Genomic DNA, 27,764 nt, shown 5'->3' with positions numbered 1-27,764 from the left:
AGTAAACTTGAGCATAATAATGAAAACCCATGTGTGGTCTCTACTTCACCTATTAAAAAAGTGTTTTATTTAAAGTAGGTGAAGAGGAAGAGGAGGAGGAGGAGGATGAACCTGAAGTTCCCGCTGGTCCCCGCCCTCGCAGAATCTCAGAGTTGAACATGAAGGAGAAAATCGCCCCCATCCCTGAAGGGAGTGCTTTCTTCATTCTCAGCAAGACCAACCCGTAAATATCCCCCTTTCTAGTCCTGTCACTGGCACCTCTCTGCAATGACCCTGTAGGTTGCTTGTGGGTGGCTGGGCTGGAGCGAGAGAAAGTGGCTCACAGTCCCCTTCTAACCCTATAGCCCTCCCGCCACATTCCCTCTGGCTCCTCTCCTGCTCTATTCTTGCCTTTTGCCATCAGTTTATGACTTCTTAGCCTTCTTGTTCCTGTGGGCATGTGACCAGGTCCTTGGAGCAATGCTGTTCTAGGTTTTCCTCCTTCCATAACCCCTAGATAGGAAAGCAATGGAGAAATGTCTGTGATCACCAGGATATTCCAGGTGGAACCCACTACCTTGTTGTTCTGTGCCCTGGTCATCCCTGAGACCTTTTCTTAATGAGTGGATCTTTAGATGCTTTGTGGGATATGCATTTTCCGGTCAAATTCTGCACAGCATCTTTATAATCAGATCTTTTTAGGTGGTCTTTTTCCCTGTTTTTTCCTTTATGATGATAAAGTAGTACTGCACAATGCTGTTTTATAGGTTTTAAGTTCTGTGATGCTCTGGTGGACATAGCATTTCTCATGTTAAAATGACAAGGTGCACTCGAAGAATGTAGTAATGTCTCACGAGTACTATAAGAGGAAGAAATATATTTACTAGCTGGTTTCTAGGTCTTAGTCGTGTGAGATTAAGAGAGCTGCCAGGGGAATCAGTGGCTCCTGGAAAGTTTACTAGAACTGCAGAAGTGGTTCTTGGCTGTCAGGGAGGAATACTGCATAATCCGGAGGCCCTAGAGAAGTGCAGGTCCAAAGCAAGATATGTTAGAGTCCTTGAAACATGAAGATCTGATGATCATTTTTATAGCTCATCACTCTTTGGATGCCCTTAAAAAAATAAAAGGTTATTGCAGCGATGTTCTTGATACCTGCAGCTCACCAAGTATACAGATGTTGAAAGAATGGATGGGTTTGTCCCCCAAAGTCACAAGCACCCAGTCCTCATTGCCATGGAAGGCCTCCCCAGACTCTAGTAACAGCTTGCAAGCCCTCCAGGGGGCATTCAGCATTGAGCAGCCACAAAGAGGGGAACTAAAGTGAAAGGTCACCTTCATATAAAGTTGACTCCAGTTTCAAAAATGAGAAAAAATTTTTTAAGGAAAAACTATCTATATTCTATTGGCAAAACAAAAAGCAACAGCAAAACAAAAGCCCTTTTTATATTCTAAAGTCAAATATTGAGGATAAGGACAGTCAGTTGCTGACTAGCCCCATGGCACCTCAGGGCAGCAGGAGAGGTTCTGATAACCCAGGGAGCCATCACTAGCACCCAGTGCCTGGGGTACTGGGCACAGCTGCCTTTCCTTGCTTCCTGGGACCCCAGAACGCTGTGAAAACTCCATCACACGGTGCAAACAGATCCTTGCATGTTAGCAAGTGACAGTGTAGCTCACTTCACTGAAGATTGTTTGCTGTGGATCAACTCTAAAATACAACATATATAATGAAACCTGCAGACAACAGGAGGTTTCCCCGACCCCAACTTATATTTTGCAGTTCGGATTTTAATACACCCCTGCCGTGCAGTACAAGAAAGGAATTTGTCTCACTCTCTGTATTAAAATAAAAACTTTAGACAAATTCATTTTGACAGAGTTTGAGCAAAGAATGATTCACAAGTCAAGCGGCCCTGAGAATGGAAGGGGTTCGGAGAGCTACCCTGTGCAGTGTGGGCAGCAGCATTTATGGACAGGAAATGAAAGTCAGGAATGGAGACCGCTTCACTGGCTGTGGTGCGGCCTGTACCCGCTGCTGTGGTTGACAGAGACCAAGCTGCTTGCTACCTGAGTATACTCCAAGTTTGGCCCGCAATTAGTTTGCTTACCAAGTTAGGTTGTGGTTTGTTAGGTAGGGATTCAAGATAGGGAGTCTTGATCAGGCCAAATTTAGTTTGACAGTTTCCTTTGTAAGAAGGGATGGTAAACTGTCACGCTTCATGTTGTAATGGAAAAACTTCAAAGTCAAGCAGGTCTGGGCTGGAAATCTGCCCCAATCCATAGACGCTCTGTTACCTTAGAGTTTTTTCACGTCCATAAGCCTCATTTGCCCCATCTTCTGAAGGGTAGATTCTTCCCCTGTCTGAGGACTAGATGCAGCAGTGTCTGTGGAGCTTCTAACACAGCACTGGTCACTCCATGGCACATGGGAGCTTGTGATGGACTTTGTGAAGGGAACGGCTACATCACTCTGATCTGCCTGTCGGGGGGCACGCGTGGCCTCACAGACAGCTGCCCCCGCCTGCCCTGATCTTGCACCGCGAGGGCCCAGCACCCGGAGGCCCTTGTCTGGGCCCGTGTCCATGCAGCAGCTTTTCCCCACAGGATCCGTGTGGGCTGCCACAAGCTCATCAACCACCACGTCTTCACCAACCTCATCCTCGTCTTCATCATGCTGAGCAGCGCTGCCCTGGCCGCGGAGGACCCCATCCGCAGCCACTCCTTCCGGAACACTGTAAGCCTCCGAGAGAGGAGAGGCGGGTGGGGCTCCCTCTGGGGTCAACACTGGCCTGTCTTGGACAGAGGCCTCCTGGAGAAGAGGGCAGAGCCAGGGCAGACCTCTAGCTCCTGTGGAAACCTTCATGTTTCCAGATTGTGAGCGCCAGAGATCTTGTTTTATCTGGGCAAGTTGGAATGGAATTACTCATTTTGAACTTCATTTAAAATCCTCTGCAGTAACTTATAATGTATTCAGGGACACTGCTTCTCCTCTGTGCTCCTTGCTGCTGACATTTTGGTTATTCTTTCTCCCTCCCTGTCAGAACCACAGTCACACCTATTTTGAGATTTAGGCCTCTCAGGAGCATAGAGCAAGGAGAAGGAAAAATTGATTCTAGGCATACAACAAGCCTAGGAGCTCTTACGTAGGATTTTGGGGAGAGATTTCTATCATATGCGTGGATAAACACATAGAGCTGCCTGGCCCCATTAGTGAGGAGAAATACAAGGCCCAAAGATGATGGGGTTGCAGCGTTGAGAGTCTGCAGATATGAGGAACTTGAGGCTTTAGTGTGGCAAAGGGCAGTTGTGCTAAGAAAACTAGTAGAGGGTTAAGTTTCCTATTATGCATCAGTTGTCTAGCTTACGGGTAGTGTCCCCGGGTGCATCTGTGCTAGAAAGGAATTCGTACCTAAAGTAGCTGTCGCTTCTGCAGTCCCTCTAGTTCAGTTCATTCTGCATGAGGAAAGCCACGGCAGGCAGGCGACTTCAGAGGACGGCAGTGGCCTTTGGTCAGGCCTGGGTACTCCGCTGCAGTCCCAGGCTACGATGAGGAAGCCCCTTCCTACCCCCAGAAAGGGAGGCTAGCAAGTGTCAAGGCACCGGGATCACTGCCTCTTTCTGTGTGTGAGTTTGGTAGGGATTGTAGGATTGAGATAGGAGGAGCAGTGCGTCCAGCTCTCTGTCGTGATAGGCAGGCCTGTCACACCCGTCTGTCTGAGCGATGAAACTTGTGTGCTGACAGGGAGATAGATAGATAGCCCTGTCCCCCATGGCACGTGTTGGCATTGATGGAACGATAAAGGCACTGAGCTTGTCTTAATGGGTTCTCAAAGATTAGGGATTTTCTTTTCTAGAGATCTTCAGGGCTGTCTCCCCATTATTCAGATGGAATAATGACCTCTGTGGCATGGAGTTCCATCATGAATTTGAAGCACGAGAGGGAAAAGATGCTTGGAAAAAAAATCGTTATCCGGCAGGCTAGGTTAAGAGGTGGACTAGAATACTCATTGCCAAGGAGTGATTTATGCTGGCGCCTCATGTTTCTCTGTGTATTATGCCTACGAATTTATTTCTTTGCTACTTGTCCCAAAATTGGGACTGGTCTTTTTACATAGATGTACATGTGTTTATGTGTATGGCTTTTAAAACATTACAGTGTTTCATTTTAAGCGTAGCTGGATGCTTAGTGTAAAAGAAAACGGAAGCTGGAGGAGGAGAGAACAATTTAAACCTTGCACCAAACAGACTTGGCAGCATTATCCTTCCTGGCTGCTGGGTGCTTCCAACATTAACATCCCCACTGTGTCCTAGAAGGGAAAAGAAGAAGGTGGCAAGGGCTTGACGGTGTATTAGAAAATACCTTCCTGTGCTCGACAGGAAACAGTCGTGCGGAAGTGTTTACAAACCCTAAAGAAACAGTTTGGGAGAGGGTTACCCTTGGAGGAGAGGCGAGCTGAGGAGAGCAGACCCTGAAGCAGAGCCCCTTGCCTTATTGTGGAGGAGCAGCAGAGCCCTGCCCTGAAATGGCCTGGCCAGGGGCTCGCAGCTAGCACCTCATAGCTCTTCTTGCTCAGCCTGTGACTGAGGGGCCTGAGCAGGCGCCTCTAACCCTGTTCGTGTTCTTGTTCTCAAGTGAATAATCTTCAGTCTTTCCAACTCCTCTGTCTCTGGTTCTTTTAAAACTACAAAGCAAAGTTGCCATGAGTATCAGCAGCAGAGGCCTCATCTCCTGGTAAAGTTGAGGCTGCCATCTTACTGGTTGAAGATGCTGTGGTCGGCAGTTCCCTGAGTGGCCTCGGTGGAGTGCTCAGTCTTCTTGCTACTGGTCCATCTGCCCTGTCTCTGATTCTTACAGGGAGCAGAGATCCAGGAGGGGGTAACAGGACTCTGTTGGATGGTAGATAGTATTTTCAGAATGCTGATGGAGTAGCTTGGACTGAAATTTGAGGCCAAGTCAATCTGTTCTGTGAGTGGGTTCAGCTAGATGGAAACTCAGGATTGGGAAAGAGGAGTGTGAAACGCAGAGCAATGGGCAGGCAAAGATGGCAGGTAAAGGTACGCATGGCACACTAGGCCAGCCCAATACATTGAGGGAGGCTGGGATACTCACTGAATAAATGGACTAGAATGCAAGTCACACATGGAAGCTTCTGGCTATATCTGATGCGGCTAATATCATGTTTTAAAGTTTTGCTTTTTGCAGCAATGGAGATTGAATGCATGTTAGGCAAGTGTCCCACCACTGAGCTACATGCCCAGCCCATCTGTATTTACATTTCTCCACCAAGGTGCAGCTCAGCTGGATGGCAGCATACTTCATTCAGCCAAAAGTAGTTAAAAAATCCAAAATGTGTATGGCTGCAGTTTTATCAGGGGCCACAACCTTGGTGGATGTAGCATACTGACGAGAAAAGGTTGTTAATTTAGCACTTCCAGAAATTAGGCCCCATCAGCCCAGAGCAGGAGCCTGGGAAGCAGGTAGCATGAGCGGCTAAGGTGCCTACGCTTGCCAAGGCTCCATGCTGGTCAGAAAGAGGGGCTGTTACCGGGCCAGGGTGGGCGCTTCTGATCATCTCCGCCCTACCTCCAGTGCAGCAGGGCCTCTCAGGAGGACGGGTCTCTGGCCATGCAGGTGGGGGTTCTGCCGGTGGGTACATAGCTGTCCAAACCTGTCCAGATGCCATGTTCTTATTTCCACATGTTGTGCCTTGCAGATACTGGGTTACTTTGACTATGCTTTCACAGCCATCTTTACTGTTGAAATCCTGTTAAAGGTAATGGTGTTTTTCATTGACCCTCACTCCCTAAAGCAGCTGTAACAATAATAGTTGCCGTTCTTTGTTTCCCTTCCAGATGCTAGGTTATGCAGATTATGCCTTCACTGGTACTTTTGCATTTGAGATCATTTTGAAGGTAACAGGCTACCCAGCAGTGTGTTCAAGGACCTGCTCCTGTGTGTGAGACACGGGAAAGAAGCGTGAAGTGCTTTTGGCTCTTTTTCGTCTCCTGTGATCAAACTAAACTTTTTTATTTTTAACCAAAGGATTTTTTTTCTGTGATCATTCCAACTATTTTTTTTGTTTCATTTTAACCTTTGAATGCATGTAGGAGCTAATTTGGCTTCACATAATAATTGGTGATGATATTTTTCTTCTTAAAAAAAAAAAATCCTCTGAAGTTTGTCCACTGATAACAGATACTGCTCTGTGCGTGAACTTTCTTCTACCCTTTCCAACATCAAAGTCAGAGGAGAAACATTTATCCCACGAAGGGAATGTCTCCTCGTTTCTCTGACTGCGGTATGCTTTCACTGGCCTAAAATAGTAGCATACCGTACTATTTTCTTGCAACAAGTTTTGCAAGATATCTTGGGTCCAGTTGTGTTCAGATAGTTTCTATCTGCTTTAATGGATGGGCTTACATTTACGCAGACGAAAGGAGCACCTTCGCACAGGGCAACTTAAATGTACTGCCCATGCATGAGCTAGCAGTTGCCGTTGCTGGATGTGGTTTGTGTGGTGACCATGAAGGCTGTGCCACGGGGAGCTCATTCCTGCTGTGTGCTCAGAGGTGGGGAGACCAACAGCAGAGAGCTGAGGCCCTGCGGGAGGTCCTTATGGCTGTGGGCGGACACGGGCTGGGAGAACAGTCGGAGCAAGAAGCTAAGAATCAAAAACTTCAAATCGCAGCTTTCTTTAAACCATTGTGAGGTGTTTGCATGTGCATCTCAGGAAAAAAAAAATGAATTTTATGTTGGACTACTGTGGAACTTGCGCTCTTCACAACATCTTCTGTAAAAGAATCTTCAATTAATGTGGCCGGGTAGTGGCCTCTTTCTGTTGTTGTTAATGAAAACTAAGCTCAAAACTAACCAATCAGTATCTGGTTTAGTCATTAGTCCATGTGTTATAAAAGTTTAAATTCATTTTCCTGCCTTTAATCCAGCGAAGTTGGCTGACAGTTGTGTCCTGCGTGAGGGCCAGGCAGGGAGTGGTGACCTTAGGGTCCCATGGTAAGGACCATGGTGCAGAAAACACAGGAAGGGTGGTGTAGGGGCTCCCGCCGCCTCTGTTCCCACCTCGGGTTCTCGTTTGTGTCATTTGCTTTCTCCTTCTCACGTGGAATGGGGAATGTTCTACTTGGCCTATGAGCCTGGTTAGCTGAGGGGTTTTTTTTGGTACCGGGGATCAAACTCGGGACCTTGAGCTTGCGAGGCAGGCGGCGGAACCACTGAGCTAAATCCCCAACCCCTGATTAGCTGAGGTTTTATTTTACTCTCCACCTTTTTAAGTTGTTAAATGAATATAGTTACTCTCGGGCTCTGGGGGAAATGAGATCTTGAGTTATTTAAAAGAGAGAAAAATGATTGTTGCTTTTTAATTTCCATAGATTTGCCTCAGTGACTTAAATCTTCTAAGTCATCGTTCATTGTAAAGGTGTTTTAGAGTGAAAAATAAGCTGAAACAAGAAAGATTCATAAAGTGGAGATTCACCAAGAATTATCTAACATCTGCGTGTTGGTTCCTGGATTCCTTAGAAGATTTCAAAGCCTATTTATTTGGTTAAACTGTGCATTTGCCATTTTTGTAGGTCAAGAGGGTTGAATATTGGCAATTCATCAAATTCAGGGCAATATTTCCCAACTTTGCCTCTCCTCGACTGTACTTATCTGAGCCTTCATTCCACCTTTTTTGTTTTTGTTTTTAAAAAATAGTGAATTTAAGGGGCCGGGGATTTAGCTCAGTGGTTCTGGCACCTGACGCGCAAGCGCAAGGTCCCAAGTTTGATCCCTGGTACCAAAAACAAACAAACTAACTAAATAAATAAAATAGTGAATTTTCTATATTTTTCTGTTTTTACTGTGGGGAAAACTTTCTTACTAAACTCTTTTTCTATCATTACATGATTTATTCATAATTTGTGCTCTAGGTACACAACACATGACAAGAAATAATGAGACTAACATGGGTGTACTATCATATGACAGCTTTCTTGCTACCCATGGCTAGAGTAACAAGACATGGCAGAGCCACTTGAAATGGGTGGATTTTTTTATTAATACATGTTACTAATGCAGATAAGCAAGGTTTGTTTTGATAAATTGGTACATGCATATAACATATTTTGATTATTCCCGACCCCATTACAACTCATCTGCTTCCTGTCTCCTCTTCTTTATCTCCTTCCTCATCTCTTAGTGTACTTTCTTGTCTCTTGTCATCTCTTGAAATGGGTGGATTGTTAAAATCAGCTAGGAACAGTAATAAGAGGCCTGCATGGAAAAAGGATTCAGGTTTCTACATACATAGGGCCTGTGAGTGATGAACTCTGGTCCTTTTTCTGGCTTCCACTCAGAAGGCCTAATTGGAACTCAGGGCTCTGCTGGGAGCTCAGAGAGGCTAGACCCGTGCTTTGCGGGTCAGCCAGGGTGTCCAGGCAGTGATGGCATCCTGACAAACACAGCTGTGTGGAGTCTCTCCTGAGACACGCTCTTTACACGTGCCAGTGATGTATTCACACTTGAAACCTGTCCTTGAAATAACAAAGTCTAAATTGGTCTCTGTAAAATTGTGTCTGAAATCAGCTGCCCTTTTTCCATTTTGTTTGAATAAGTTGTTTGCCTGCCCAGCCCTGTTAGGGGTTTACATTTCTGACTTCCTAACGTGTACTTGTTAACAAAGCCACAGTTTCCTTGAGATTTTGTGAAGAGCCCAGGTTTCTTTGCCTCTGAAGAGAAAAGACAGGAAATAACCCGTGATTCTGTTTATAGATGACGACTTTTGGAGCTTTCTTGCACAAAGGGGCTTTCTGCAGGAACTACTTCAATTTGCTGGACATGCTAGTTGTTGGTGTGTCTCTGGTGTCATTTGGGATTCAGTAAGTATTTGCACGCGTACATGTGTGTACCCAAGAGTATTGGCAGGATGATTTATGTAAGAAATTGTATCATAATTCATAAAGCCTATGCATTGTTTTAATGATTTTATTTACTTAGCCAAGATTGCTTAATTTGCCCCTATGCCAAAAGTTCTTCCAGAGGCTGGTCCCAGCCCGAGGACACCCTCTCTCAGGATCTCAGTTTCCCTCAAATGCAGGAAGGGCTGGCATCAAGTGGCCTGTCAAGGACCTATCTGCATGGACAGTGAAGACTTCTCTGGATTTTCCAGGATGCAGCACTTCTGACCTTTTTTCTCTTGGCCTCTAAAACTTTTCAGCCAGGAGGGAAATGAGGTTGAAAGTTAGTGGCCTAGGTCCTTCCCTGGCATTGAGGGGTTTCTGGAGGGGCATAGCCATGTGGAGCACTGCTTGGCTGCATCATGTAGGGGCCTGGGGCAGAGGCTCTCATGGGAGCGGCCGGTGTGGCCTCATTTGGCTGCCGACCTGTGAGCGCCTCCTCTCTGGTGGTAACCATTAGTACTCACTCCCATGTTAAGCGTATGGTAGCCAGGGAGGACGAAGAAACCCTTTCTGGAACTTCGCTCTGTCACCTTCCTCCACTCCCACAGCTGCCTGTGGGAGGGACCCTGCAGCTTGGAAGGATGTCGTGTTAGCACCTTCACAGCTCGGGCTGTACCTGCCCACCCCGCTACCGGGGGCACTGCGCCCAAGCTGGCTTCTCTCACCAGAGCCCCACTCACCCCTCAGCTCGGAGCCCTCTCTTGTTCAACTCCTGCTCCTCCTCTGCGATTCACCCAGCTAGAAGGTGTCGCCTCCCTGGAAGGCCTTCCCAGGCTACCCCTAAGGTTGTGCTCACCCAGGTGAGCCCATTGCTTTTATCCTGTTGTCATGGGCACCACTTGGCGTTGTGATTGTCCATTTCTCCTCCCAGGCTCAACTCCTTTATGGCAGGAGAAGCCCCAGCAACAAACTACTACAACAGGGCTCCAAACTTAAACAAGCACTGACATCTAAAAGCCATCGAGTACCTAGCATTCGTGAGATATGATCATAAAATATGATGAATGTTAAATTTTTTAGATTTGTTATAGTAAAAACCACATTGTCGTTACCCTCACAAGACTTCCTCTCTTTGAACACACTTATCTCACCATTCTTGCCGCTTTCTGAAGCAGTTCTGGACATCCTCTTTTGTGAGTGTCTTTAGCTGCACTGTTGTGGCTGCTTTGATGCTCTGAATCAAACCAAAATGTTTACCTTTCATGGTCACTTTGATTTGGGGAAAGAGCCAAGAGTCACACAGTGCCAGCTCCAGTGAATAAAGCGTGGGTGAGGGCACACCGTCGTGCTTTAGGAGCCTGCCTTTAGTCGGGTGGCACTTGGCAGCAGCCATCCCTGCATTTTTCACCCCTCTTAAAGACACAAAAGAGGACACTGCTTCAAAAAGTGGCAGGAACAATGGGATAAATGCGTTTGACAGGAGGAGGAGTATTTTGAGGGAGATTAATGGGAAATGTGCCTTTTACAATAATAAAATTTTAAAATTTAAACTTTCACTGTATATTTTGTATATTACTGTATATTTTTTATTTCACTGTATATTTTGTATGTTACCTCTCGTACATTGAGTGTAAAGAACAAAGCAAGTTTGTAGGTTGTATTTCTGCCAAAGTCCATTGTGTGTCTGAGGCAGGGCTCAGTGAGTGCCCACAGGCCCTGCATAGTGTGCACTGGAAGATGATCATGCTTAAGCCCTGAAGAGAGATCAGCTCAGCTCCACACCCCTCCCATGCACCTTGTGTTGTGGTATCAAAGAGGTGAAAGTCAAGTGAAGTAACTAATCTCAAGGTATTCTGTCCACCCCATAATATGCTCAGTTTGCTTCCTTACCTTTGCTCTTCCTTAGATCCAGTGCCATCTCTGTTGTGAAGATTCTGAGGGTCTTAAGGGTCTTGAGGCCCCTTAGAGCCATCAACAGAGCAAAAGGACTTAAGGTATTGCTGCTTTTCCTTCCAGTGGGGCTGGTTTGGGTGAGGGTTGCCTGTAATTACTGACTCTTCTGGACCAGAGCCGAGGTGAAATCTGGTGGATTTCAAAGAGAGACCTTTCTCACTGATCAGTCCATCTCTGCCATGTACCGATGGCATTTTAAAGATTAGCTATTTTTGTTAATTTGAGATGTTTTTCTTAATGATTAACATTCATTTAATATTTCTTGTTATCAGTAGTATCTGTGTCTATTTTAGTCTTGAAATCTGTCCTCATGCAGATAATACAAAAAAGAGTTTGCATTTTCCTTCGTCCCTTATGGGATGGGAAGCCCTTTGGTCCTCCGTGCTGGCCAGTGCTGTGTACCCCACAGCATTTCTCCCAACTATATCGACTTCTTCGGAAGCCGCCAAAGAGGGGCCTTCTTACAAAGTGCTCCTCACAGTGGCTGTGATGGCACCGTGGCACCCCCTGCGGAGAGCCTGAAAAACAAAGCACAGAGGACCACACGGTTGGAAAACTATGAAAATAGGAGCTGGGGTGGGCCTTAGCTCACCTAGTGCTCAGATAACAAAGGAGAGTGACACCCCTCCATCCTCTTCCCACCCTTCTCTCGCCAGCACGTTGTCCAGTGCGTCTTCGTGGCCATCCGGACAATTGGCAACATCATGATCGTCACTACCCTCCTCCAGTTCATGTTTGCCTGCATTGGGGTGCAGTTGTTCAAGGTAGAGCGACGCGCCTTTAGCCTTGGCAGGCTGACTGCCTCCGGGAGGAGCCTATGCTTGACTGTCTGTCTGCTCTGTACCTAGGGGAAGTTCTATCGCTGCACAGACGAAGCCAAAAGTAACCCTGAAGAGTGCAGGTCAGTGTCTGGAGAGCAGAGCAGGGAGTTTGGAAGAATACATAAAAAACCTCAAGGATTCACTCATGCTAGCTTTTCAGAACTTTTTGTCAGGGAATAAAACAATGCCTGTGTGCTCAGGTGATGGCTGAGTATATGTTATGTGGTATTTTTGTTTGTTTGTTTAAAATTGAGGTGCAGCTTACTGAACATAAAATCGGTAGTTGAAAGGGTACAATCCAGGAGCATTTAGTGTAGTCATGTCATTGTGCAGCCATCACCTCCAGATTCAGAACTTTTGTTCATCCCAAAAGAACAGTTCAGTGGCCAGGGATAAATAACAGTTGTGAAATGCTGCAAAGAGCTCTCCTTACCCGTGGATGATATTCCCTCCAGTCAGACCTTGCAGCTCAGCTCTCTGGGACGCAGGAGCTGGCTACCCTCTTGTGGCAGATTTTCCAGACTTCTACTCTCCTTGCTCCTGTCTCAGGTTTGAGCTATACTTTCATTGACATGAACTGGCAGAGGTGAGATAAAGCAGGAAGTGCTTGGGTCTCTTATTCCAAGATGCTCAGTGAATAAGAAGGCAGGCACAGAGACCACTGCCCAGATCTTAAGACTGTAGAATCCGCATGTTCCCATCTTTCGGATACGTAACTAACCTGGGTCTGGCTGCCCACATCACCTGTGTTGGTTTGGAGTTTCCTTTAAGCAGAAAGTGCATCGCATGGCAGCAGTTGCGATTTGACTGTGACTATGTATTCACCCAAGATGTGGGGTGCAGAGCGCTCCCTGAAGCAGAGCCATACAGGATCAGAGTATGGGTGCTGTCCCTTCCTTCTCTGCCTCTGCTTCCTCACCTGTAAAGTAATAATTGTGGAGTCCTTGCAAAAATGAGAAATACTGTATGTCAGAAATTACGGAATTCTTTTGGGGAGAAAGCTGGGAATATCATTAGTATGAAGAGAAAGAGATGTGATGAGATAAGAATATACCTGGGCTTATTTCCCAGAGCTTTTAGAATTTTCTGTGCCAAAGCTTTGATTCTCTGGCATATACTCTGAGCCTGTTTTAGTGAGAAACGTTTACTGTTTTATGGTTTCCATTTGTTAACAGACATATGCTGGATGCCTGCCTAGCCGCTCCAGGGAATATACTCTGCACTATAGTTACTCAGTAGTCGCTTGAACTGCAGAATAGATTAGATGCAGGGAGAGCAAAGGAGAAACTCACCTGTGTCACGCTCAGGTGTGTGGCTCTGTTGGGGCTGTGGCATGCCTGGAGGCAGGACTGGGGCTCTGAGGCTGACTTAATGCTGCGTCTACCTGGCACGTGTGAAGCCAGAGTGATGCACACTAATTTTCCTCCGCAGAGGGCTTTTCATCCTCTACAAGGATGGAGACGTCGATAGCCCCGTGGTCCGTGAAAGGATCTGGCAAAATAGTGATTTCAACTTTGACAACGTCCTTTCTGCTATGATGGCACTCTTCACGGTCTCCACTTTTGAGGGCTGGCCTGCGTGAGTATAGAAAATGCGCAGTCTTCCTGGGGGGCTCCTGCTTGCTCCTTGGGGGGCTCTGGGCTGAGTCTACGCTCCGGGTCTGAGTCCCACTTGTGTCCTTCAGTCTCAGCTGTGTCCTGTGACTCTTTAACTTTGGGCCACTTACCCTGACCTCTTGCCCCACGACGCTTCTCTCCCTCTGATTAGCACATGATTACTTTGTGCAGCCTGCTTACCCGGAGTCTCAGATTCGTAGCAGGCTAGTATAGCTCCTGGGCAGTGTCTCTGGGTGGGACTAAGAGGCATCTACTGTGCAGACTCCCATTGGTAGCCGTTTCAGTAAAGCTGCCATCCTGCTGTTCCTAAAGGGGGTCTTCACAGTGCCTCCAAATGTTCATTCATTCTGATGCTTAGTACTAATAGCTTGCCAAGTGTGGACAGTGGCCATTGTGCCATTTCTTTCATGGAGACATGCACGTGCTTGTTCATAAAGTTATGTTTTTGCTCAGTGCCTGCCTGGCAAGGAGGCCCTGAGTTCAATTTCCGGTACCAAAAAAAAAATTAATAAAGTATGTTTTTGATATCAGCTCTATGTACCATGCTGTGCTCAGCATGGCAAAGAAACAGAGCAGTGTACATATGGTTCCTCCCTTCAAAGCCCAAATCTAGTGAGGGTGCAGGTGGGCAAATGAGGCAGGGCCTGTAGTATGTCCTAGATGTGCCAAGTAGGTCCTGCGGATGGCTAAGATTTGGGTGGGTAAAGAAGGAAGAAGGAGAATGCAAGTGGGGGTGGGTGGGTGGGGTCTCTTGTGCCCTTTTTTCTCTTTTCTCTGATGCCCCATGCCCAGAGGAGTTACCGAAGGTGGGCAGCAGGCTGGTCCTTGCAAGCTGGCAGAGCTCTTCAGTGCCTGTCCAAGTCATATATTTTCAGCAGCTTCTGTTGGGTACAGGAACAGTTGAGTGGGGCTTACTTGTTAGGAAACTGGTTCTAGGAGAAAAGAGGCATGGCACAAGACCTTCACAGTGCAGAGGCGCTAGCCATAGTGCTAGTTTTAGGCCCTGGGCTTTAGGAAATCATGAGGCAGCTGTGGAAAAGTGAACCAACCTGGTACTTGGGGCTGAAGGAACTGAACTCATCTCCTCACTCTGCCCCTGAGGAGCGTGACCGTGGGCACTTAGATCCTGCTCTGAGTGCCCAGAAAATGAAAGAGACAATGATGTCTGCCTTTCCAACAGCAGCAGAGATGAGGTGGGGCCTGTAAGAGTGTCTGAGACAAGGGTGTGTGGGCCCCAAGGGTCGGATCTACATCAGCATCAGCGTGGGGATAGTTACAGTAATTTCCTTCTTCCGCTTAAGAGTTCTGCTTGACATATATTTACTTTTAGTGCTTATTTCAGTTGAGGAAACTTCCCTTGGTTCTTTGGAAATGCTCTAGTAGGATGGTTGTTTTTTGCTAGCCTGGGTACAGTTTCCCCTTCATCTAACATGTCACGTGCAGCCTTCTTCTCTCTTCTCTCTGTGACTAGAAGGAAGTGTTACTGGATACTTGTGGAATCTTTTAGTTTGCAGTTCTCGGAACAATCTTTCATGGATTATATCCTGGGTGGCTCCTCCTCCAGGTGCCAGCTGCCTGGGTCTGAGGAGGAAGAGGACGCCTCCGAGACTGGAGTGTGTCTGAGGCCTTGAAGGGGGCACCCTGTGAGGGTTTGGCAACCAGTGGTTTAGGGAGGAGTTCAGAAGAACCCTGGGGACACGGGGAAGGGGAGCAGCTGGACTGAATGGGGCTAGCAGGTCCTCACTTGTTTTTTCTGCTCTCCAGGTTGCTATACAAAGCCATTGACTCAAATGGAGAAAACGTTGGCCCAGTCTACAACTACCGCGTGGAGATCTCCATCTTCTTCATCATCTATATCATCATTGTCGCGTTCTTTATGATGAACATCTTTGTGGGCTTTGTCATTGTTACATTTCAGGAGCAGGGAGAAAAAGAGTATAAGAACTGTGAGCTGGACAAAAATCAGGTTAAAATCACACACTGTTTGTGCTTCTGGCTCGTCAGGAAGAGTGGAGCGCTTCTGCTGAGTGCTTCCACCATGCACAGAGAGGGCCCCCCTGAGCTCAGCCTATTCAGAGCATGCTCGAGGCCAGGTCAAGTCACCCTCTGGGGTGACAGTCTGGAAAATTAGGTCCTGAAGACAGAAAAGATTCTGAGATTGCAGAATCCATCCCCAGACCCATTGGTGAAAAATCACCACTTTCTATGATCATGGCCCACCAATGACAGCTCAGAATCTTGTGGGATTCTGTAGCCTGGGGTCCAAAAGCACCCACTCAAATTTCCACAGTCCCTACTAAGAGACTATTCTCACCTTGGTACCCCTGATGCTTTGGGCTGGATAATTCTTTTTATTTGTGCTTCCTGGGCACTCCAGAATGTTCAATATCCCTGGCCATCTGCTACCCACTAGAGGCCAGTAGCATCCCCTTCCTCCGGTAGTGAGAACCAAAATATTTCCAGGCATCGGCAGATGTCTTCTGGAGAAGCTGAGTTGCCCCTGGTCTAGAGCTGCTGTCTTAGGAAGAACCCTCTAATGCCACTGGGAAGGTCAGACTCTTTACACTCGGGACAAAGGTTCCACTAGCATTATTCATTCTTTATCTAGTACCTTGTTTTAGCTGGTCTGGTAGAAGTGGGGGCCTTTGGCTATGCTTTCGGGGTGCATGAGGAATCCAAGAGCTCCATGCTGTGGCTCTGCTATGCCTACACCTGCTTGGTGACATTGGGTACATTCCTGCTTTTCCCAGGGGTTGCTTCCTCATCTTTAAATGGAGGGCGTTAAGGAGCTGAACCCTAAAAATGGCTGTGAGATTGAGAGTCTGTTCTAGGAGCTTCCCCAGTCCTCTTGCCGAAGCATTTCTGCTTAGCAGTGGTATAGTAAACAAGGGTGACCTCACAGCCTGGGCTTCCTGAGGGGAGTGGCGGTGACATGATGGAGTATTCTGTCCCAGGCTGCAGCTGTACCCACTGCAGAAGACGTGAGGCTGTGCTGGCTTGGTTTGGAGGAGGACTTTCCTCTGAGCTGCTGGGGTATCCATGCAGTCTCCACCAGTGACAGGTGGAGAGAAGCCTGGATCAGCTCTTTGTCTACTGGAGGGCAAGGCCCAGACCAGCCAGGAAGGGCTGGGGCTGCAAGAATGTCAACAGTGAGGTCCCAGAGAGGCTCACATCCAGGGAGCTGCATCCCTGGAGTCAGCATATGAGGTCAGAGCAGCACCAAGTCCTGGACACAGGAAGCCTGTGAGATACCTGCCCATACCCGGAGTTGAAGCAGTACAGCAGGGACAGGGCTGAGTCCTCAGGATGAGCTGAAGGCTCTCAGAATTAGAGGCTCCCGCTCCCTCTGGGCTTGCTGTGGAGGACAGACCAGTGTCCGTCTCCAGAGTGAGAGGGAGGACAGTGCTCTAGCTAGGCCTAGCCTTAGTTCAATCCAGCTGTCAGTACCGTTAACGCATTCCAGCCCAGAGAGGCATCTTATGAGTCTGTCTGAGCTGCCAGGGGCTGCCAGTCTTGCAGTGAGCACAGCCTCTCTGCTTCATAGAGATTTTATGCCTGCTGGTTGGCTCCCTCTTCCAGAGCACAGCACAGGCAGCCCTGGAGACATGCCCCACGAGCAGACAGGAAAGACCGAGGCCCAGTTCTTCCTCTACTTGTATGTATTTTGCAGGACCTTAGCAAAAACAGCAAGAGCTCTGTTTTATAATAAGCAGAAGGGTTGCTCTGCTTCCCCTTGGGGCTGCTGTGAGCAGCGGAGACAGCAGTGGAGGCTGCAGGAAGGGTGCTGGCTCTTGTCCCCTTCACCGCTGTCCCTGGTCCCTTCCCAGAGGCTGGGGTGAGTTCTTACAGAGCACATGACCCTGTGTACCTCTTACCTAGACGTGCTCAGAACCTGGTGTTTGCCCTTTTCTGCCGTTGCAGCGTCAGTGTGTCGAATACGCCTTGAAAGCACGTCCCTTGCGGAGATACATCCCCAAAAACCCCTACCAGTACAAGTTCTGGTACGTGGTAAACTCTTCGCCTTTCGAATACATGATGTTCGTCCTCATCATGCTCAACACACTCTGCTTGGCCATGCAGGTAAAAATGGAGACAGCTGTGGGGACCCAGTGTGGGCGTTCTGCCCAGCCCCGTGACCCCAGATTCTGAGGGTAGACTGCTGCCCCCTCACACGAGGATGGGTTCGGTTTTCTGATGTTATTGTGTGGCAGAGTCCTATTCTGGCTGACTGTTGTTACAGTAGGTGTTTAAGATTGCTCCTTTGGTTGAGACTGTCTGCAGCTCAGATGGCAGGTAATAATTCCACAGAGCCTGCGTGTGGTATTCAGCTCCACGTGGGCCTTCTGTAACCAGAGAGTGGCTGAGGACCAAAGCTCTGGAGTTCACCGGGCAGGCACTTCAGTCCTGGCTTTCCTCCTCACCAGCTGTGTGGCCTTGGAAAATTATTTAAATGCCCTGAACCTTACTTTCTTCATGGGTCAAATGGGGCAATCTGCTGCGCTTACCTCAGAGATAAGGTTTGTGCTGTGCTGTTGGTGGCAGGGGCTTTGATCCGGGCCCACCACACTGTAATGCCCAGTGTTCAAAAGTAAAACCTGAGTCATACTCCTGTCTTCAAGGGGCTCCCAGTATGGGGGCGGGGTGTGTGTTCCTAGTTCATGAAATACTGGGTTTGACCCCAAGTGCTCCAGTCATTTCTTGCTAACTTCAGAGGCAAGTAATGCAACTCACTTGATTTAGCCAAGTCAGAATACAGTGTGGTTTTCAGAAGTTATGTTGACTACTAGATATCAAATTGGGACAGGAAACAAAGACCAAAGTCTAGATCTAGATTTTGCCTAAACTTTAAGAGCTCTTGGTGCTGTCTGGAAAATGGGCCTAAAGACAGTCAAGGATAAGGTGTCTGGCCCTTTTCTTAATTTAAAAATTCTTTATGAGTGAAAAGAACCCTGTTTTGATGTATGGAAAAATGCAAAGTAAAGGTAATAGTGCCTTTTATTAAACGTACTCCTAAATGGCATAAAATGTATGCCTAACCAAATTCCACCTTTATTCATGGACGCTTTGGTGGTATGTGTATTGAGCCGTAGTTGAGGGCCTGACTATAAGCTCTGCCAGAAGAAAGGGTGAATTCCCCCTTAGCCTGTGCTGAGAAACTAGATGTGTTTTCCCCTCCGCCATTCAGTCATCCTCATCTTGTCACAGACACCCTGTGCTTTGTGGGAGTTCACTGTGGGATGCAGTGCCAGTCAGACCACTGGGAGATGGTGCTGCCAGACCATGGAGGGTGCCCATTAGGGAGCCACCATTTGTGAGGGTGTGAGATTGTGGCCGAGTCTCTGAGAACCGTGTCTCTTGTCTTCCCCCGTAGCACTACGAGCAGTCCAAGATGTTCAATGACGCCATGGACATTCTGAACATGGTCTTCACTGGGGTGTTCACCGTTGAAATGGTTTTGAAAGTCATTGCATTTAAGCCTAAGGTGAGTTGCTGAGTGCACTTTGCAGAGGCTACTGCTGAATCACTCCAGAGAAGCACCCGCTTCCTGTTCACCTTGTGTTACTGAATTATGCTAAATTGTTCAGGCTGCTAACTGGGTTACCACCTGATAACATTAAAATCTGATTAGGGCATTTGTGTGCATATAGGAAAATAAATCTACAGAAGAAAAACCTCATGAAAACAATTCTGAGAAAATGAAGAGGCGAGAAGTGGGAATTTGTAGGCTGAAGATCGTTTTGAAAACTGATTTTGTTTCTAGAATAGCATGTATCATGCCAGCTCAGGAAAACCTGCCTCGTTATCTGACCATTGGGGAAAATGTTCTGACAGCCATCAGAAGGAGTTTGACCCTGATTTTCCTTTCAGATTTCTAGCATGGAGACTTTGGTTTTTATTTGTTCCTGGTCTTACAGCATCCTTTTGACCATCTATGGAGAGTTCTAATAGCAATTGCAGTCTTCTAACAGTCACAGTGTTTTTTGATTGTTTGACTTAGAAAACTTTCACTTAATTTAAGAAACTGAGATATAAAAGTTATTTTGTTGAGATATAAGTTATTTTGAGGACTTAGCGTAATGTAGCTCCTTTGAGAAGGAGTGAATCCAGTCCCATGCTATCAAGGGCTGTGGTATAATAGGCGGTGTAGTTCAGTGTTGAAGAGCACATTTCTAACCTGGACTGATTTGGATCGTCATTCCAGTACTCACTAGTTTAAGCAAGTTACTTCACTGCCCTGTTGCCTCAGTTTCCTCATCCATAACATGAGGATACTGACATTCCTGTCTCCTGGGGCTGCTACGATGAGTGAAAAATTACTATATTCGGTGCTTAAAAGAGCACCTGGCATGTGGAGCCATGCTGTAGACTGTCAGCTATTGCCACTGCTACCACTGCCACTGCTGTCATCATCAAGCAACAACATCCTGTAATCCTAGTACCCTAGACAGAGAAGCCGAGCCCAGCCGACCTGTGAGGCACTCAGGCCTCAGTTTCCTTCCTAGCACAGACCCGAACTCTCAGAGTAGGAGAGTGACAGAGGTCAGGGTCCCAGTTATTGGTTATCTGCATGCAAGGTATTGAACAGCACTAATGTAAGTAAGGCATAGTTTAAAAGATGAGTGGTTTCATATAATCCATAATTACATGAAATTCTAATTCCAGACTGTTCCTTTCTTTAATTTGAATTAATTTCAATGAAATCTTTATCAGATCTTTGTGGACCAAAAAGAAAGGACATTTGTAAGTGATTAATTGGGGTGATTGCACTGGAGTCCAATTTGGCACCTTATGCATGGCCAGATGTTACCTACTGTGACTTGTCCATATCTGCACACATAAACATTCTCTCCTTTTTCAAATTCATCTTCATTTCCTGTAAGACTTTGGTTTGCTTCCATCTTACCTTTACTTCTTTGAACAATATTTGTCTGAGCTGATGGAAAAGGTTGCAGAATAAGAATGTGAGAAGTACTTGAACGATGCACATGGAGCATACCTATGGGACGTTTCCCAGATTCCCTGAGCCATGTCCTCCTTTGCCTAGTGATGAAGTGCTGCAGTTTTTGAAACCTTGTTCCAGGCTGAGGAGAGAGAACACACATCCACAGTGTGTGAGTGTGTAAGAACGTGCCTTATATGTATGTGTGTGTGTAAATGAGTATTTGTGCCTGATTTGTGTACATTTGGCGTTCAGATGCATTCGTGTGTGTATGTGGGCACACGTGTGTGTGTGTGTGTGTGTGTGTGCACGCGCACATGCGCACATGTCCACATCTGCTAATAGGACAGTGTACTGATGACTTAGAGAACACTGCTCAGCCCTGTAAATCTCCAAGCCTGGGAGGAGAGTTCAGTGGCGGGTGAACAGATGAGTGATACCTAGGGGAAATGAGTAACTAATTTATAATCAGTACTGTTAGATCAGTTTTTAAATGGGTGGTTTCCGCCAGAAATTGCAGTGCATAAGATGGCTTCACATTATAATTGAACTTTTAAAATAAAACTACTATACTTCTACACTTGAAGAGCACTGTCCATGTGTTCACCAAAGCCGGGGAAAATAGATTTTATATTACTGTGTTCCTGGATGTACAATAAAGAATGAAATCACCCCGGTCCCAGCACCCGGAAGGAAGCTTCCCCACCCCCATCCCAGGCTCCTAGGGCAGAGAAGGTGAGCCGCGTGGGCGCCAGAAGCAAACCCCCCCCCCCCGTGGAAATGAGAAGACACATAAGCCTCAAAAACAGACTTCCAGATCACCTACAGCAACCCCAAAGGGAAACGAGATGGAACACTCTGATACTTAACCACCTGGACTCTCTGAACTGGCAACAAAAGAGGATCTGGGAAAAATGAAATCAGAAATAATTACTCACGTAACAGCAAAGATTGTGCTCATGGTGCAAGACATGATTAATAAATCTAGAGAGGACACAGATAAAAAATAGAGGATCTGAGGAACATGATGGCATCCCAACATAGAAAACAAATGGAATCCATAAAACACATACAAACAGATTTCCAAGAGATTAAAAACTCCATCGAAAGTCTGCACAGCAGAATGAACCAATGTGAGGATAGAATTTCACATATAGAAGATAAGATTGCAATTAGTGAGGAGGAAAAGAAAAACTGCTTTAAAATTGTAAGGGAACATGAGAAATCAATCCAGCAGCTGCTAGACAATGCAAAGAAGAATAACATAAGACTGATTGGAGTCAATGAAGAAAGAGGAGAGAGTGCAGATGACATAAAAAAACTGTTCACAGAAGTGATGGCAGAAAACTTCCCAAAGAGGGGAAAAGAACTTGACATACACATAAGTGAGGCATATAGGACTCCAGCTAACCTTGATCAAAAAAAATCTACACATAGGCATATAATAGTTAGGATTCCAGAAATCCAACAAAAGAACAAAATTCTACAAGCAGTGAGAGAAAAGAAACAAATCACATACAAAGGAAAGCCCATCAGAATCACAGCAGACTTCTCAGTGCAAACCCTCAAGGCAAGAAGAGCTTGGAGTGATGTATTTCAAGCCCTAAAGGAAAACAGCCTCCAACCCAGATTGATGTACCGTGCAGAACTATCTTTCAAAATTGATGGAGAAATAAGATGCTTTCATGACAAAGAGCACCTCAGGAGCTTCATGAATACCAAACCGGCACTCCAAAAAATTTTAGACAATACCCTAGGAAAAGACAATGAGGATCACAACCCCAGGAAACCCAGCAGAATGAATCCACTGGGTGTGACAAATTAAACGCAAAGGGGGAGAATCCAACAAAAAGAAAAAGTCATGACAAGGCTTTTAAAACTTGACTTCATCTCCCTAATGAGTGTATAATTCAGTCTTATTATTGTACTGATTAGTATTTTTCTGATTCTAGAATTACACACCATTCCTTGTGCTATACTGGCTATTTATCATCTTATGTCTACATTTTAATTGGGTTGTCTATGAATGAGCTCTAAGAATTCTTTATATATTCTGCTCATAGGTTATATGCATTGTAAATATGGTCTGTTTAAGGACTACTTTTCATTTTAATGATGTCATTTAAAGTTCTAAATTTTGATGGAATCTCATCAATTTTTTTTCTTTTATACATCATGGCTTTTGTATCCTAGGTAGTTCTTGCCTACCCTGAATTCATAAATACTTCCCCTTATAATTTCTTCTTAAAGTTTTATATTTTTAGGCTTTCTTATTTAGGTTCATAGATCTCTTCAAGTTATTTTCATGTATGGAAAAAAAGGGTTGAGGTTAATGTTTTATATACGGATACCAGGTGTTCTAGTGCCATTTGCCAAAGACACTATCTCTTCCTCGGCTCTTGAATTGAGTTTATATTCTATAAAATGCTAATGTTAAATAATCTTTCAAAACTCAATGGACCATATATGTGTGGTTCTAATTCTAGAGTCTCTGTTTTATTCCAATGATCTATCTGTCTTTCCTTACACCAACACTGCCTTGATTACTGTAGCTTTAGAAGAAGTCTTAAAATTAGGTACTAAATGTTTTCCAACACTGTTTTTGTTTTTTTTAAAACTTTTCTAGGTCCTTTGTACTTCTACATAACTTTTAAATTTCAATATCCAGTTCTTCATTTATAGCAAGTATACACAGACCTGAATTTTTATATATACCTTCTGTTTTCTAATCCTGCTAAATTCAAGTATAAGTTCTAGGGGCTCCTAGAGATTTCTTAGTATGTTCTCTGTAGATGATCATTTCATCTACATATAAAGATTTTGCTTCTGTCGTGCCAATCCTATCCTAGTTGTGTCATTTTATTGCCAGACTATTTTGGTTTAGACCTATGTTTCAAACTCTAATGGACAGATGAAGAGTAGGCATATCTGCCCTTGTTCCTCACTTTAGGGAGAAAGCATTGTATCGTCTCCATTCATAGAAGGAGTTTTTGTTGGAAGTATGGAGTACATGTCTTTGATCTGTTGAGAAGCTTCTGTTCTACTTCTAGTCTCCTGATAGCTTTTACCATGAACAGCTGTAGAATTTAGTCCAATACTCTTTCTCCAACTAGTGACAGGATCATATGGCTTTCTCCTTTCCTCTGTTAAAATGATGACTTTTGGGGGTGGATCTTCCAATGCTGAACCAACACTGCCAGCCCTATAACAAAATCACTTTCTATATCCTGCCAGATCTGACTTCCAATAGTTTGTGTTTTGTTAAACAAATTTCTATCTATGTTCATACTTTTTTCTATTATCTTTATCCAGTTTTAGGATTAGCACAATGTTGAGTTCCTAAAATGAGGGGAGAAGTGTTCCTTCTTTTTTCTGCTTTAAATGTTTGATATAATTTATCAGTTAAAATGTTTATGAGCCTGCTGTTGTCATATAGGTAGGTTTTCAAGCTAGGAATATACTTTCTTTAATAGGTGCTATTCAAATTTTATATTTCCTCCAGAGTTAGTTTCATTAATTTGTCTTCTAAGTTACTTCTTAGAAGTTGTCAAATTTATTTCAAAAAAGATTTTTGTAATATGCTTTCTATATCCTTTCAAATTCTGTAAAATCTGTGGAAATGTCTCCTAGATCTTAATATTGTAATTTTAAAAATGTATAACTGATGTTGTGTAACAGGAAGAAAAGGTCTAAAAGAGCAGGGGAAGTGGGAGGGGTAGGGGAAGGGAAAAAAAAGAAAGGAAAAAAATATGAGAAGAGGAAAAAAATGGAAACAAGGTCTTTGCAAATAGGGAAGGGCGGAGGGGGTGAAGGGAGGGCAAGGGAAGGGGAAAAAAAATAAGAACCAAGAGACTCATGTAATGGTACAAGATCCCAATGATGAATGTAACTGTATTTTATACCTAAAATGTACCAATAAAGTTAATGGGGAAAAAAAAAGAATGAAGTCACCAAGAATCAAAGCTCTTCTTGAAATCTTCTGTGACCTTTTTTCTCGTTCTTCTTTTTGGTGTTCATAAGCCATGCCCAGGCAAGGATGGTCTTTTACAGAGAAGCCAGTGGGGTCCCTTCTGTCCTGGTTAAGTGGGCTAATCAGGCCGAGGAGAGATGTTGTCAAGCTGGCAGAGGGCAGGTTCTGAGGAGATGGCCACGTGGGACATCAGTCTCCTCTCAGGGAAGTCTGCATCTCTGAGGAGTCCTATGTCGGCATCCCTGGCCACTGTGGGTACACCTGCTAGGAAGACTCAACATCTTGTTATGTGAAACAAATGCATAAAGTGAAGTTAGACAAAATCCGTACTAGTAGGTGAGAAGGCATTTTAGAAGGTTTAAGTAATTTGAAGATTCCTGACCCTGAGGACTTTTTGTATATTGGGAAATCTGATTTAGCAATGGGACCTCGTAATAGAGAGCATATTTAGAGGGAAATGGGATGAGGCCATGTGGGGTGAAGCTCCCCAGCACCTACAAGCAAGAAGGTCAGGGAGAGGCCAGAGGTGAGAAACCCAGAACTGGGGCCTCCCACCTTGGGGAGGCAGTCTTTCTTCATGGGAGTGGCAGGCTTTAGTCAGGCAAGAGTAGAAGGTGACGAGAAACCAGAGAGCAGAAGAATTAGGACAAGGCAAGCAGGTTGTTTAGTTTGTTGAGTACTGGAGGGAAAATCCACCCGTTGGGTGCTGACCTGCTGTACTCTGCATTGTGCTTTCAACTTAGAGTTAACCGTGCAGCCACAGGGCTTTGAAAGGTAGGCTTAGTTCACAATCTAGGTAAAAAGACAAGCCCTGTTCCCCTGGCCTTTGCCTCCAGTGCTTCCAGCAGAAGCTACTAGAATTCGCTCATGAGTTTTCATGCTCCAAGGAGAGAGATCCAGGAAGAAAAGTCTTTTCTTAAGTACTGGCTCCAGAAAGTGTAAAGCTGACTTTGTGGAGTCCGAGGGCCTGCCTAGCTTCCCTCTGCATTTCCAGATCTCACCCCTCGGGGGCTTTGTCCAGGACTCGGTCCAGGCCCAGGCTACTCGTGATGGTTGTGAGCTTTTCAAGTCTTAGGCCTTAAAATATTTTGACATGGGTTCTACCCTGAAAATGTATGATTTATGCTCCTGGCCGCTGGGCTTGGAAAAGGTAAAAGGCAGATTTGGGAGAGGAGAAAGTGGGTTGTTGCTGTCCAGGCTTGCGAGTCCGCAGTGCACTGGGTCATCTTGTCCCATCTGTCCATGGGCAGTGCCCTTCGCTCCAGGGCCCTAGGGAGGAGCAGGGCTTCTTTAAAAAATCCTAGCAGTCTCCCCAGAACATGCTATCCAGCTCTGGGAGACAGAAAGTAATAGTGTCTTTTCAGTGCTTCGGTGACCACATCTTTCTAGATGACTTATTTTCAATGGCAAATAATGCTTGAAACTAGATATTTCTGCCCTTAGAATTTTACATTGGGTTTCTTGGTGAGCTCCATCCTCTCATCCTGTCCCTCTGATGTCAGGGCCTCCCAGGGCTCCCTCTTGGTCTGCTTCTCTCCTCGTAAGGTGTACATGTGCCCAGGCTTTGTGGCCCTGTCTCCCCCAGGGCTGCCTGACCTCTTCCCTGGCCACTGTGCCTGCCCGCTTCCTTAGTGATTTCTGCTTCTGGCTTCAACCCTTTTTGTTCACCTTCTGTTTACTCTTTTCTGTAAACAAAAAGCCAACCAAGCCACTCTTCCAGTGAAATTCTGGCCCTGGCTCCCTGTTGCTTGAGAAGATAATATTTTCTTCATCTAATATTCCAAGTCCTCCACAAAATATTACTTCTCACTTATTTCTGCCTCATTTCTTGCAACTCTCCCTGCCATTCCTTCTTCCCAACCCCCTCACCAAGTGTGAAGATGCTAGACCTGTCCATGCCCACAGCCCTCTGGCTGGAAGCCCTTCTCCCTGCCCCCCACCCCTGTTAGGCTGTGGCCCCCTGGAAGTGCCACCCTGTGGTGACCGCCATCCCACCAGCCCAGCCCAGTGCAGACCAGACCCTTCCTCCGTGTGTGCATCCGTGAGGTGTTTACCATGCACCGTTATTGCCAACACTGTCCCAGGTCTCTCCCTCCATTTGTGCTGCCTCATGTGATGCCTGCTCTGAAGTGGTTCCTTAATAGACTGGTAGACTGCAGAAAGGAGTAATGGATGAGCTTGTACATGCAGCTCAGCATAGATGGTACTTGCTTTCCTGTCACAGGATATGGGGGGAGAGCAGAGTTGCTGAACCAGGATGCATCTTCCCTAAGCCCCCACCTCGCCTTTGGAAAAGCTTACACTAGTTAGAAAGCTGTCTGTTAAGAGTTGGCACTGTGGGGCCACGGATTTAGCTCAGTGGTTTCACCGCCTGCTATCCAGGCGCAAGGATCCGAGTTCGATCTCCGGTACCAAAAACAAACAAAAAGAACTGGCACCGTGGATCATCACTTGGATCAATCCCTGCCAGGAAGTGGTGAGTGATCTGGCTGCCAGGGTACATGACAAACGGCAGGTCGATTTTATAGGTTTCTTCAGATCTGCAGATGACAGTGAATGCAGGCAGGAAAAAGAGTCTGGACTTGGGCTGCTTTTGTTTTTTCCCATTTGCAGCCATTCCACACACGTTGCCCCTTACCTCGTGCCAAGTCCAGACAGAGGTCCAGGAATAGTGAAAGCCCAGGCTCTGCCTTCCAGGAGCCCACGGTTGGGCAGGAGACACATGGATAGTCCGGCGGAATAGGCTTCTTAGAATAATGGAACTTATGGCACCAAGGCCCGAATTAGTCTGGTTTATAACTTTAAACGTCCGGAGTCAGAAATGTTTCTGAATAATCATTGTTGTTGCATGTGGCTAACTTGTTTGATCCTTTCAGTATGTGGAGCTGTGAAAAAGAAAAATAGATAGATTTGATTGCTGGTTCTGCTTGAAAGGCCCCAGCTTCAGAGTTCAATTCTAGGAGAGCATGTTATCGTCAGCTAGGAGGAGAAGGCCTGGGACGTGTTCAGATGAGAGCAGGTGCAATCAGGGAGGTATGGCCGTAGAGCTGGAGATGTGTTCAGAACCTGGGTCTTATCTTGTGGTTACCCAGACACTGCACACTGTGCTGTCAGTGAGGAAAGGGTGGGGGAACTGAGTCATGCTCTCTTGACAGCGGTTTTATTAAATAGGAGGCTGCTAAATGGGGAAACAGTGTGAGGGAAGAAAGGGAGGCCTGGCATTTTCTACCTCCCCTGGACTCCCGTCAGAGCCGCCTGGCCAGAGCCTTTGATTCCAGCCACCTGCACCAAGTCAAGCCTCCTGCCACCTAGATTAGAGGTGACAACTTTTAGTCTATGAGCTGTGAGGCTTTTGGCACTATTCTGTGAGTGTCAGGGAACCGGGAGGGGAGGGAGAGGAGAGGAGGTCACAGACAGACACAGACACAGTGAGAGCTCCAAAAATGTCTAGGTCCCAGGAGAAGTCACCTCCGTAAGGCTGATTCAGAAGGATTTTACACACCACAGTTCCCCAGAATTGCATTGGTGAAGAATAGCTTACCTGTCAACTGATTGTTCAGAGAATGGGTATTAGGGCTAAAATCCCA

The 27,764-nt window shown here is 46.0% G+C and overlaps 1 protein-coding gene across 12 annotated transcripts in view; it reads left to right on the top strand.

Annotated features, from left to right (window-relative positions):
• Window positions 1–27,764, top strand: part of Cacna1d (calcium voltage-gated channel subunit alpha1 D) — a 342,473-nt gene that overhangs the window by 266,975 nt on the left and 47,734 nt on the right. For all 12 annotated transcript variants that reach the window (XM_087181506.1, XM_087181505.1, XM_087181511.1 and 9 more), the window contains 11 exons: window positions 76–223; window positions 2,584–2,713; window positions 5,694–5,753; window positions 8,750–8,856; window positions 10,784–10,871; window positions 11,487–11,594; window positions 11,679–11,731; window positions 13,083–13,229; window positions 15,032–15,233; window positions 17,189–17,347; window positions 18,639–18,749. In XM_087181506.1, coding sequence (XP_087037632.1) covers window positions 76–223; window positions 2,584–2,713; window positions 5,694–5,753; window positions 8,750–8,856; window positions 10,784–10,871; window positions 11,487–11,594; window positions 11,679–11,731; window positions 13,083–13,229; window positions 15,032–15,233; window positions 17,189–17,347; window positions 18,639–18,749 — 1,313 coding nt within the window. The remainder of the gene's footprint in view (window positions 1–75; window positions 224–2,583; window positions 2,714–5,693; window positions 5,754–8,749; window positions 8,857–10,783; window positions 10,872–11,486; window positions 11,595–11,678; window positions 11,732–13,082; window positions 13,230–15,031; window positions 15,234–17,188; window positions 17,348–18,638; window positions 18,750–27,764) is intronic.

This window comes from Heterocephalus glaber, unplaced genomic scaffold, assembly GCF_053883595.1.
Source record: "Heterocephalus glaber isolate CG9 unplaced genomic scaffold, H.glaber_assembly_v1.0 deba00001472, whole genome shotgun sequence".
NCBI classification, from domain to species: Eukaryota; Metazoa; Chordata; class Mammalia; order Rodentia; family Bathyergidae; genus Heterocephalus; species Heterocephalus glaber.
The sequence above is the reverse complement of the archived record's forward strand: the minus strand, read 5'-3'. Positions and strand labels throughout refer to the sequence as shown.